This window comes from Nerophis ophidion, linkage group LG23, assembly GCF_033978795.1.
Source record: "Nerophis ophidion isolate RoL-2023_Sa linkage group LG23, RoL_Noph_v1.0, whole genome shotgun sequence".
In the NCBI taxonomy this organism is placed as follows: domain Eukaryota; kingdom Metazoa; phylum Chordata; class Actinopteri; order Syngnathiformes; family Syngnathidae; genus Nerophis; species Nerophis ophidion.
This window is the reverse complement of record NC_084633.1, coordinates 31,759,508-31,772,466: the sequence shown is the minus strand read 5'-3', so window position 1 is coordinate 31,772,466 and position 12,959 is coordinate 31,759,508. Positions and strand designations below refer to the sequence as shown.

At 38.0% G+C, this 12,959-nt stretch overlaps 1 protein-coding gene across 3 annotated transcripts in view; it reads left to right on the top strand.

Annotated features, from left to right (window-relative positions):
* LOC133541071 (vesicle-fusing ATPase) overlaps window positions 1-12,959 on the top strand; it is a 104,700-nt gene that overhangs the window by 29,638 nt on the left and 62,103 nt on the right. For 2 of the 3 annotated variants that reach the window (XM_061884154.1, XM_061884155.1), the window contains exon 2: window positions 7,776-7,793. The exons of the other annotated variant lie outside the window; for it this stretch is intronic. In XM_061884154.1, the coding sequence (XP_061740138.1) occupies window positions 7,776-7,793 (18 nt within the window). The remainder of the gene's footprint in view (window positions 1-7,775; window positions 7,794-12,959) is intronic. 3 annotated transcript variants of the gene reach the window in all.

The window sequence follows — 12,959 nt, the reverse complement described above, 5'->3', positions numbered from 1 at the left end:
AACTTTTCAGCCACAGTTGCTTCTATCTAGGTCAAAGATGTGTGTGTGTGTGTGTGTGCGTGTGTGTGTGTGTGTGTGTGACTGGTAAAAAAGCTCCGACTTGCTTGGGGAAGGTCATTTTACTGTATAAGTCGTCCCGGAATATCAGACAATTCATGTTTGTTCGATAGTCTCATGTCTTCAGGTCAATACCGTAAACATTTTCAATCTTTCTTAATGTTTGATGCCATTTTTCTATTGGGAAGAATATTTATTGTTGATAATTCCGAATTGTGCCTGAAAGCACTTTTAAGCGCCTTGAAGGTTGAAAGGCACAATGCAAGTGAAAGCTTACGAATCAGTAGCACCTCTGCTGGTTGCTGCCAAGTAGTGCAGTCAATTTTGTATCAGTTGTTCCAATTTGTGGTCATAATCATACATTGGTCATAATCAAAGTTCTCCTCTATCCAGGGACGTAGTTCCCAAGTTCATAAACAATAAAAAAAGACAAAAGATTATGTGATGATAGATAATATCAATATTGTCATTGTAGCATCGACTATATATAGCTGTTGTACTCGCTTGGTATCGTTGCAGTTGATATTTGTATAGATCCACCCATTTGTTTCAGGAGCACTAGCCAACTTTAACGGTTAGCTATTGTATCTTCCTACTTTTCCATCCTGCAGGGATCATACTTGTAAGAAATGTAGTTTATTTTTTGCCATTGCGGCGAGGATTAGTGATTTAGAAATAGCTATAACAAGTCACGCTATCAAGTTTGCACATGTTTTATTACGTGCAAATCAGGCCCCTTTGTGTTTTGAACACAGTGAAATAAATAAATAGATATGCATATATTAATATATACTAGGAGTGTAACGGTACGTGTATTTGTATTGAACTGTTTGGGTACGGGGGTTTCGGTCCGGTTCGGTGGTGTACCGAACGAGTTTCCACACGAAAATATTAAGTAGCCGCCTATGCTAAAGTCTTAACAAGCTGCTCCGCTCCATTCTACCTGTGTCTGTCAGTACACAGCACCCAGCATTGTCCCACCTACACAACCATTTGATTGGTTACACGCAAAGCAGTAACAGCCAATCAGCAGTGCGTATTTAGAGAGATAAGAGCCAATCAGCAGTGTGTATTCAGAGCGTGTGTGTGTGTGTGATTGTGTGTTTGTGTGTGTATGTGTGTGTGTGTGTGTGGGGGGGGGGGGGGGGGGGGTACGACAGCAAAGCCCTGTCTGTCTGTTATTTCACTTTACCTTTTTTCTGTGTTGATTGAGCTGTGTTGAAGCAGCAAAAAAGGACATTATGTTAAATAAAGAGTTTCTGTCTGTGATATTTGATATAATAATGTAACTGCATCATAAAGCCTACATAAACTCCATGGTATTCAGGGATGAATAGTCTCTCCCTATTGCTATTGTACTATTTTTTCAGCTGTAGTTACATTAATCATTAGTAATGTAGCAGCCTAGTTTTGAATGGCAGGGTCCCCACTATCACATGTTGATACAAATGTAATATTTACATAATAAAGATCAATTACAGGCTTCCCAAATGCTGTAATAAATTAAGCATGATGAGTTGACTTGAAACTGTATAATGTTGCACTTTTTATATGTAGAAGAAAGAAAAGTTGTGTCATTTTATTTAATCTTAGCAACCACTTGAGGCAGTTTAATGATCATTAACGTGGGCAGAATTATTATAGTGTTACCAATGTTAAAAGGATATAGCCATTGTTTACAAATTTGGTACATAAATAATCAAAACATTTATATTTTGTTGTTTTCTTACTGTTTGAAAATGAACCGAACCGTGACTTCTAAACCGAGGTACGTACCGAACCGACATTTTTGTGTACCGTTACACCCCTAACATATACATATATTAATATATATATATATATATATATATATATATATATATATACATATATATATATATATATATATATATATATATATATATTAGGGCTGGGCAACGATTAAAAATTTTAATCGACGTTAATCGCACTATTTCTCTGATTAATCGCGATTAACTGCATTGTATACGCAAAGCCCAATAATGAAATCAAAAGTAGTGTGTAGTGCACCTTTATTGGAATATTCTCTCACATGAACAAAAGCACCAAAACATTTGTTGTGCAAACACAATTTAAATCAGTCCTTGTTAAACAGTAGCAGTTAAATAGCATATTTTATGAAAATCAACTCAAAAAATGTAAATACAAACATTTAAGCTTATTGCCACTGCCAGGGTATTTAAGTTATCCTGTTTGTTATGGAAAATAAATATAATCTACATACAAATCTCTGAGCCACAATCATAACATCTGAACAGGCAATTTCTGAGGTAACAGCAGAAACATTTTTTTTATCAGGGATCTTATGTTTAAAAAAACCTATATGATAGGTAGTGGGCTGTTTTAGGGAATTTTTTATCAAATAATCCTTAGTAGCAATATTAATAATGTTGTGTTTATTCTGCGTTGTGCACTTAAATTAATTATGACCATATTTAGGAACTGATATGATGGGAATTTTCCGATTGTTTGCTTGGTGCTTTGATAAACTGAACGCATCATATACATGGTACTATATTGTGATGTTATGAGCCAGGGAATAAAAGAACTACCCTACCCAGCATGCAACAGGAGTGACGAGCATGCGCGGAAGCCAGGTATAGGTTGTGTCGCCATGACAGCATCTTGTATGTTGTGATATGCACGCTCTGAAAGCAAACGTTAAGAACTCAGCCAACACTCCTGGTCTGCTTTATTCATAAATAGACAGACAACACATATACTCTGCTGCTTCACAGGCCGCTGGATGTAGCCGGCAAAGTATTCCCATGCTAGCTAGCCGGTCTAGCAAGCACGCGTCATTCAGTCCAAAACGGCCGATCTATCCACATTCAGAATTGTCTGGCGGTCGTAAGTGATCCCGGAGTGACCACGCTGTAAGCCAGCCATGAAATTTGCAGAATTGTCCGGTATTTTTGCCAAATGTTCTATCTTTACCAATAGCCCCTCGACGCCGGGCGACGCCATCTTGTTAAGAAAAGGCATTAACAAAATAAAAGCATGTAAAACAACATACGCAAATGTGCGATAAAATAATTATCGGCGTTAGATTGATGAGTTAACTCATAATTAACGCACTAATTTGCCCACCCCTAATATATATATATATATATATATATATATATATATATATATATATATATATATATATATATATATATATACACATATACATATATATATATACATATATATATATATATATATATATATATATATATATATATATATAGATATACATATATATATATATATATATATATATATACATACATTTGCAGTAGTAATAAGGAAGGCCTTATATATATCACAGTTAATAGTATTCCAAAACGATTGACATTTAAGGAGTCGCAGATCATTTCAGTTTTATCAGCCAGGTTGCTTTGACTTGGTGTGCTGCTTTAAAAGGGAATGAGAGAATGATATGGGTCATATTAACCTCAGCAGAGCCTCAACAATTCAACTAAAAAAACTTATAAAATATGGGCGCTTGTTCTTTCCCTCACAGTAGTTCTGACATGGTCACATCACGTTAATAGATACAGCGCTTCACTTTTCCCACATTGTTTCGTTATAGCCTTATTCCAAAATGGAATTAATACATTTTTGTCCTCAAAATTCTACCCATGATGACAATGTGTTTTTTAAATGTATTTTAATTTAGCAAATTTATTAAAAATAGAAAACTAGAAAAATCTAATGTACAAAGATATTCACAGCCTTTGCTCGATACTTGTTGATGCACCTTTGGCAGCAATTACAGCCTAAATTATTTTGAATACCATGCCACAAGCTTGGCACACCTATTTTTGGCAATTTCTCCCATTCCTCTTTGCCCGTTCCTCTTTGCAACACCTCTCAAGCGGCATCAGATCGAAAGAAAAAGTTTTTCCATATATCGGCCGCAAAAGTCTATAAGCCGTATGTTTACACATTGAACCATTAAATATTTACGCAGTTGCTTGTATTCATTCAGTAAGTACCCTGCCAGAGTGCTGTTTTACTCCACCTTCTGCGCATTAAAACCACTGGAGTCGTGTTCTTTGGCGCCCATCAGGAGTGGTGGATTTCCGTTTGTTATTGTCGGCTTCAGCGATGATCTTTGAAACCAAAACATGTCTAATAATGCACCAAATGCACAATAAATCAACTTAAGGTGTTGCCCATGTTTCCATACTATACATCAGATTCTGTTTCTGTATATCTTACTCAATCTCAAGCCCTCTGATACTGCAGTATTGATAGCTGGTGCAGACATCTAAGTGGATTCCCCCCAGAGGAAAACGCTTGCTGAATAATTCAATGAGATGCTTGCAAATGTAGCCTGTTTGGATGAACAAGGGCATGTGCTGGGAGTGTCCGCTTTGCAACTCCACACTGTCTTAAAGTAGAAATTATATTTGATTCAAATACCGAAGACATCAAGAAGCAACATCAGACTGAATTCATTGAAAGTGAAAGGACATTATGTTATACATTTAATGTTAAACCACAAAACACTTAGACCATGTCAAGTGCTGGGGTGCCATTTGAACATGAAAACCAAAACAAATATGTTAGAAATGACAAATGAACCATCTTCTGTAGTTGAGAAGAGAAAATACATGCCTTTATTACAGAATCTCCAAAAGTGTCCAAAAAATGTCGCTCGTTCAAAGTTGTTGCTTGTCGCTTTTTCAAAAAACGGTATCGAGAAGGGTCCGAATGCTAGCTAAATATTAGAGATGGGACCGTTCTCGAAATCCATCAATCAGATCTTGCTTTCATTGCAAAGTCTCCAATAGTGTCCAGAAAATGTTGCTAGTTCAAAGTTGTTGCTCGTCTCTTTTTTGAAAAAGTTTATCGAGAAGGGTCCGAATGCTAGCTAAATATTAGTGACAGGACTGTTCACAAAATCCCTGGTTTGGATCTTATTACGTTTTTTTGACATGGTTTTAGAATTGGTTAGTTGCACTTTCTTCAAAGTCTGAACCGATCACTCATTTTGCTGGGTGATGTTTTGTCCCACAAATTATTGCTAATAAATAATATTTTTGTCAACATCATTTTTGAGACCAAATTAAGCACTAATGTAATCGTAATAGGGCTGCAACAATTTGTTTTTACATTGATTCAATTAGATTCGATATTTGTTGTTGCCAATATGATTTAAGGACAATAATTTTTTAGAACGATGCGTTCCGAAATGATTCAGTGAGTTGATATCGATTCAGTAACTTTAAAAAAAAAAAAAAAAAAAAAAATCTAGCAGTGTGACATTGATGTAAATACTAAATACTGGACATGGCAGGTGAAGTTTCCTACATTCCGGTTATTTCTTGTAAGGGAATCATTTAGAGATGAATTATGCATACAAACAAACAAATAAACAACAATCAATAGCCAATGCCCATCTCATTTGAATAAAGTGCAACCAACACTTTAGTAGGTTGAATCAGCAGGACGAAACACTTTCTCAATCAATCAATCCATGTTTATTTATGTAGCCCCAAATCACAAGTGTTTTAAAGGGCTTTCTTCTCACATTTTAAACATTGAAGCATAAAAGTACAGTAACCAAAATTTTAAGACTGGATTTGTCTGCTAAATTACAAACCCCGTTTCCTTATCAATTGGGAAATTGTGTTAGATGTAAATATAAAATGAATACAATGACTCGCAAATAATTTTCAACCCATATTGAGTTGCATATGCTACAAAGACAACATATTTGATGTTCAAACTGATAAAAACGTGACAAAGAAGATGGGAAAGTTGGCAATAAATACTGATAAAGTTGAGGAATGCTCATCAAACACTTATTTGGAACATCCCATTGGTGTGCAGGCTAATTGGGAACAGGTGGGTGCCATGATTGGGTATAAAAACAGCTTCCCAAAAAATGCTCAGTCTTTCACAAGAAAGGATGGGGCGAGGTACACCCCTTTGTCCACAACTGCGTAAGCAAATCATCAAACAGTTTAAGAACAACGTTTATCAAAGTGCAATTGCAAGAAATTTAGAGATTTCAACATTTACGGTCCATAATATCATCAAAAGGTTCAGAGAATCTGTAGAAATCACTCCATGTAAGCGGCATGGCCGGAAACCAACATTGAATGACCATCACCTTCGATCCCTCAGACGGCACTGTATCAAAAACGGACATCAATCTCTAAAGGATATCACCACATGGGCTTAGGAAGACTTCAGAAAACCACTGTCACTAAATACAGTTGGTCGCTACATCTGTATGTGCAAGTTAAAGCTCTACTATGCAAAGCGAAAGCCATTTATCAACAACATCCAGAAGCGCCGCCGGCTTCTCTGGGCCCGAGATCTTCTAAGATGGACGGATGCAAAGTGGAAAAGTGTTCTCTGGACGAATTGTTTTTGGAAATATTCAACATTGTGTGATCCGGACCAAAGGGGAAGCGAACCATCCAGACTGTTATCGACGCAAAGTCCAAAAGCCAGCATCTGTCATGGTATGGGGGTGTATTAGTGCCCAAGGCATGGGTAACTTACACATTTGTGAAGGCACCATTAGGCACCATGGTGAACATGCCCTTTCCCAGCTACTTTGGCACGTGTTGCAGCCAGGAAATTCTAAGGTAATTAAAGTCTATGAGTTTGAACATCAAATATCTTGTCTTTGTAGTGCATTCAATTGAATTTGAGTTGAAAAGGATTTGCAAATCATTGTATTCCGTTTATATTTACATCTAACGCAATTTCCCAATTCATATGGAAACGGGGTTTGTAAGTTCCCCGACCCAGCCATACAGTATTTATTTCGACAATTTTGACAAAATAGTAACATATAGTTTAAAAGTTTTAACAGCGGGTGGCAGTAGTGGGCAATAGGGATGATGCTAGACAATGGTAGACAAAAACATGTTGTGTATTTCTTGTTTACGTTGGGTTTTTTTTATTTGGTAAGTCTGGTCACTACAGGGTGAAATAGATTATTATTCTCTGATATTCGATGTCTTTGATACTGTTTTCATGGATACATTTTCCCGTTGCATGGTGCTTGTGTGATTTAGTTTTGGATTCTTTCTGTACTGGGAGCATTTGCCCCTGTCTACCATCATATTTCCCCCGACGTTTTTTTAATTACTGTTATCTCTTCAATGTCCCAGCATGCCCAACTAATTACACCAACAAATCAAGTTCTAACAGTCTTAACAGCACAGCACGACAAAAAACAGAATATGTGAGAACTACTCCCCGTCCACCAGCATCTGAATGTGGAAAACAGTTTAGGATGCTGTACTGGGCATTTCCCTCTCATACATGATTAACCTGAACTCATTTGAGCACAGAATCATCTAATTCCTTGTGTTTATGCCACATTAAGACTGTTGGTACTCTCTGTCTCTAATCTGAACAGAGAAATTCCACTTGCATGACACTTTGTCATTATACACCAGATTTGGGGTATTACCTGTTACTAAATTTTTTTAAATTTTTTAGGCGAATATGCCAAAAGCTACCAAAAAGAAAACTATATGATATGTGTGTATTTGTTAAGAATCCAGTGTCAGGATTCAGTGTGAAATACCCTCATTTCTGGCCATCATGCACTTGACCCCCATCCCTTTTCTCATGTACGATATCACTGCCCCTTTGGTTCCGCGGCTCCACCTCGAATCCTCCTCCGTCTCAAAAACTGTCTTCTGTCCTTCCTCTCTGTTTGCTTACGCTGGCGCCACAAGGTGGTAATATTTTTCAAGGTATGTATGGCTACACAACAGTTCCGCTACTAAAACGAGGTGCCGTCTTCTTTTCTGTGGCTCCTCGTGGAAAATATTAGCAATTCCCGCCTGACAGCCCGCTAATTGCTGTCGTACTTGAGGGTTGCTTGCGTCGAGGAAGTGCGCCACCGTTTGCAGGCGGTATCACATGGCGGAAATATAGATGATGTTTTGGTCCCACTGCAGCCTAGTCACTGAGTGCATACACAAGTAGACAAGAGGGGGAAATGCATCATCATGAGCCTTCATTATTTAGCCTCCAGGGCTTTCTCCTGCGCGCACAGCATTTGTTGTCCCTGAGGATGAGAGCTAAATCTATTGTGCTGAATTCCATGATTACCGTTTTGATTAAGTTGGCGTGTCATCAAAAACTTTTCAGAAATGAATGACATCAAATTAGATCGGTAATAGTGTCAATTAGTTTCTCGGGGCGGTATAGCTCGGTTGATAAAGTGCCCGTGCCACCAACCTGAGGGTTCCAGGTCCGATCCCCGCTCCGCCATCCTAGTCACTGCCGTTATGTCCTTGGGCAAGACACTTTACCCACCTGCTCCCAGTGCCACCCACATTGGTTTAAATGTAACTTAGATATTGGGTTTTCACTATGTAAAGCGCTTTGAGTCACTTGAGAAAAGCGCTATATAAATATAATTCACTTCACAATTCACTTCACTTAGAATCAGAAGCGTGTTGATGTGATGAAGCTAGCTTTGTTTGCTAGAACTAACTTGCTAACACGTTTACAAGTGTCTGTGTTAGTATGATTAACATACAATGATTTTCTTTTTGTATTGTTTCAGTTTATTAAATTCACCAAATTTGGTGGGTGTGGTTTATATGCCGGTGCGCAACATAATCCGGAAAAACACGCTAGTTGGGACAGGCGAAACATTGTATTGTAGTAATCAAAGTTACCATGAATTGATTAACGTGGACTTATTCGGGTGTTACCATTCAGTGGTCACTTGTACGGAATATGTACTGTACTGTGCAATCTACTAATAAAAGTTTCAATCAATCAATAGGAAAATAAAAGCTGATCCATTTCCGGCCCTTCCCACTCCACCATATTATATATTTAAAGGGGAACATTATCACCAGACCTATGTAAGCGCCAATATATACCTTGATGTTGCAGAAAAAAGACCATATGTTTTTTTAACCGATTTCCGAACTCTTAAAGGGTGAATTTGGCGATTTAAACGCCTTTCAATAGTTCGCTGTCGGAGCAATAACCTTTCACCCGTGACGTCACAACAGGAAGCGATCCGCCATTTTCTCAAAGACATTACACACACAAGTCAAATCAGCTCTGTTATTTTCTGTTTTTTTGACTGTTTTCCGTACCTTGGAGACATCATGCCTCGTCGGTGTGTTGTCGGAGGGTGTAACAACACGATCAGGGACGGATTCAAGTTGACTTACGTGGAGTGTGCATCGATTAGCACGCCATGCTAATTGATGCTAACATGCTATTTAGGCTAGCTGTATGTACATATTGCATCGTTATGCCTCATTTGTAGCTATATTTGCATCCAGCCTTTCCCTCCACCCACATTTAATGCCAAACAAACACATACCAATCGACGGATTCAAGTTGCACCAGTGTCAAAAGATGCGAAAGTCCCTCGTTTGTTCTGCACATTTTACCGACGATAGCGATGCTACGACAGACATGTGTGGATATCATGCCACACTCAAAGCAGATGCATTTCCAACGATAAAGTCAACAAAATCACAAAGGTGAGTTTTGTTGATGTTATTAACTTATGTGCTAATCAGACATATTTGGTCACGACATGACTGCCAGCTAATCGATGCTAACATGCTATTTAGGCAATCTGTATGTACATTTGTAGCTATATTTGCATCCAGCCTTTCCGTCCCCCCACATTTAATGCCAAACAAACACTTACCAATCGACGGATTTATGTTGCTCCAGTGGTCAAAAGATGCAATCGTTGGTTAGAAGGCGATCGCCGAATAGCTTTATTGAGCGAATAGCTCCAATAGCTATTCGCTCAATAGCTTCAGTTTCTTCTTCAATTTCGTTTCGCTATCTGCCCACACTCCAACCATCCGTTTCAATAAATGCGTAATCTGTTGAATTGCTTAAGCCGCTGAAATCCGAGTCTGAATCCGAGCTAATGTCGCTATATCTTTCTGTTCTATCCCATGTTTGTTTGTATTGGCGTCACGCAGTGACGTCACAGGAAAATGGACGGGTGGATTTACAGATAGCGAAAATCGGGCACTTTAAAGCCTTTTTTCGGGATATTCCATGATGGGTAAAATTTTGAATTTTTTTTTAACCATCATTGGTTTTAACCTTTCTGAAATTGTGTTAATGTTCCCCTTTAAGTATGGAAGAGATGTGGGGTGCTTTGTCAGGTTTCTGGATGCCGTATCGCTGAAGTGTTTGATTGTGTTCATTTGCATGTATTGACCAGTGTGCGCCACATCATGTCATGGAAACAAATGGCTGTGCGGTAGCAGTACAACATCGTCGCCAGACTGCAGCAGGGAGGCAACCATTACTGAAAGGCAAAAAGCTGCAGGATCTCAGAGAAACGTTTGTGCGATTGGTCACGGTCATATTCTCCTAGCGTTGGTTGGTGAATATTGAGGTTTATGGTTTGTCGCATACATAATTCAAAAATAGGAGGTTCCGTGAGGCAGGTTTCTAGCAGGACTACAGCTGCAGTGCTGTCAATTTTAAGCGTAGAAGAAGAGACTGTAAGATTATCGGGAAATGACTTTATTACTAGAAATACTACATGCATGGAAATATAAAAGTATCGTTCTGAAAATGAGCTGACCGGCTACAGATGCCATAAATACTCGGGAGACATGTGGAATTGTGCCAGCACTGCAGCATTTTTTGCTTGTTGGTTTTTCTGGTGTCAGACTCTAAAGTTGTTATAAAAACATCAACATTTTTTCAAGAATACAGGATAGTCATTTAAACTTACTAACTCGTTTAATTTTAATCTTTACCGATGCTCACAATGTTACTTAAAAAAAGGAAAAAAATCAGATTTTGTCCCACAAAGAATACATGTTTATTTTTACTGAATTTTCCAACAGGCAAGTGGAACAGAATATTTTTTTTGGAATACTTCGTTATTATGAATAATATTTTAAATAAGTCATAAATTCACCAATGTGAAATACATCTGCTAGGAATGCAGCTGGGATAGGTTCCAGCCACCCTCGCGCCCCAAAAGGGACAAAGCGGTAAAGATTTTTTGCACCAGTAAATGTGAGGATTATTGCATTTAATCAACAACTTATTACATTTTATTTTACACGAATAGCACACACTCTATGGCAGGGGTAGGGAACCTATGGCTCGCGAGCCAGATGTGGCTCTTTTGATGACTGCATCTGGCTTTCGGATAAATCTTAGCGGACATTGCTTAATATGATAAGTAATGAATGATTCCACTTGTAATCAAAGTGTTAAAAATAATGTTCAAAATATAAAACATTCTCATGCATTTTTAATCCATCCATCTGTTTTCTACCGCACCCGTTCAAGAATTTGTGTTAATGGTAAGAAGTTATTTATTTATTCTTGGTTAGTGTAGGGCTTGCCCTCCTGGGGTTTGTCAGACCACCAAGACCAACATGAGAGCCTGTTTCAGGGTTACAATATTGTTTTATTTTTCAATAAGTCTCTCAGTTCCTTTCCAGCAATTGTATTTTTCTCTTTCGTTTTCGCTCGCGCTCTGGCTCCAGCCCCAACCCCGTCTCTCCTCCTGGCTGCTGCTTATAACAGAGCGACCGGTGATTAGATAACGAGGCCCAGGTGGGCCATCTACGCACCTGTCGCTGATTTTGAGGCCGGTCCTGGCACACCCCAGTTCGCTGCAGGCCAGCAGGCCAAACACCCTCCACAGTTAGCTCGAGAATAACAATGTTATTACAAAGAATAAGAGACCTATTATACTCTAGATATGTTGGTCTTACTTAAAAATGCACACGTTTAGTTTTGTTCAGTGTAAAAAAAAAAATTATATGGCTCTTAGGGAAATACATTTTTAAATATTTGGCTTTTTGGCTCCCTCAGCCAAAAAGGTTCCCAACCACCCGCTCTATGGTGTTAAAATAAGTGTAATGGGCAAAAAAATTGAAATAAAAACAGTTAAAACAGAAAAACAGATTTTTCTTGTTTTCTATATTGCTATTGTTATTTAAATGTATTGGTATTACTATTATTTTTATTATTATTATGATGATACTTTTTGTGGTTTATTCGTTACTAATTTATTCATTAAAACAATATTTAAAGTTGAGTTACAATAAATACTCATTTTTTCAAATGATTTAATAATGGTTTAATTAATCGTGATAACAGTGTTAGTCAAAATAATCGTGATTATTATTATTGGCATAATCCTCCAGCCCTACTGATTCCAATACCATTTATCCATGAGTAAGATCGGTCGATACCATTACCAATACTGATCACATGTGTTAACTGTAAATTGGTCAATATATTTATGGTGAGTACTATTGACAGTTAATCAATATCAGCATATTTAAGTTAGTCCCTTATTCGCTTTATTAAATACAATTGTTTGAGAAAAACAAAGTCAATAGTACACAATAACTAAGCAAAAGCAAACACGATTATCTCATTTAATTCATTTGATTTAATTTAAATGTATTTTCGCTTGCTCAAACACAAACATTTTTAATCTGGATTGTTTTCCCTGGCTGCAAGCAACTTGGCAAGGTCTCTACTGCGAGACTCTCTCGAAGGACAATGCAGTGAAGACGCAACAAACTCCTTCTATCGTAGACAAATCCGTAGTTGTTGTCTTTTGTTGGACTGACTGGCTGTGCCATTGCGCTTGCGAGAGCACCAAGGTCGTGCGACATAGACACGCGGCAGGCTTACACATATGCATCCACGAAAAGTATACGGCACACACACACACATCACCCCAATCCCACGCTTTCAACGCTTCATGGAAACTGAGCAGCTTCAGGCGGATGCCCGCCCCCTCATCACTCGTTGCAAGTCTTGAGTTGTATTTCTTAATATTTTTATGTGCTGTGCTATGGAGTTTTTTTGTCACTCCAGTCTGAGATGTACTTATTTTTACTCAGCGTCAGACCCAGCGTCTACTTTTTTCC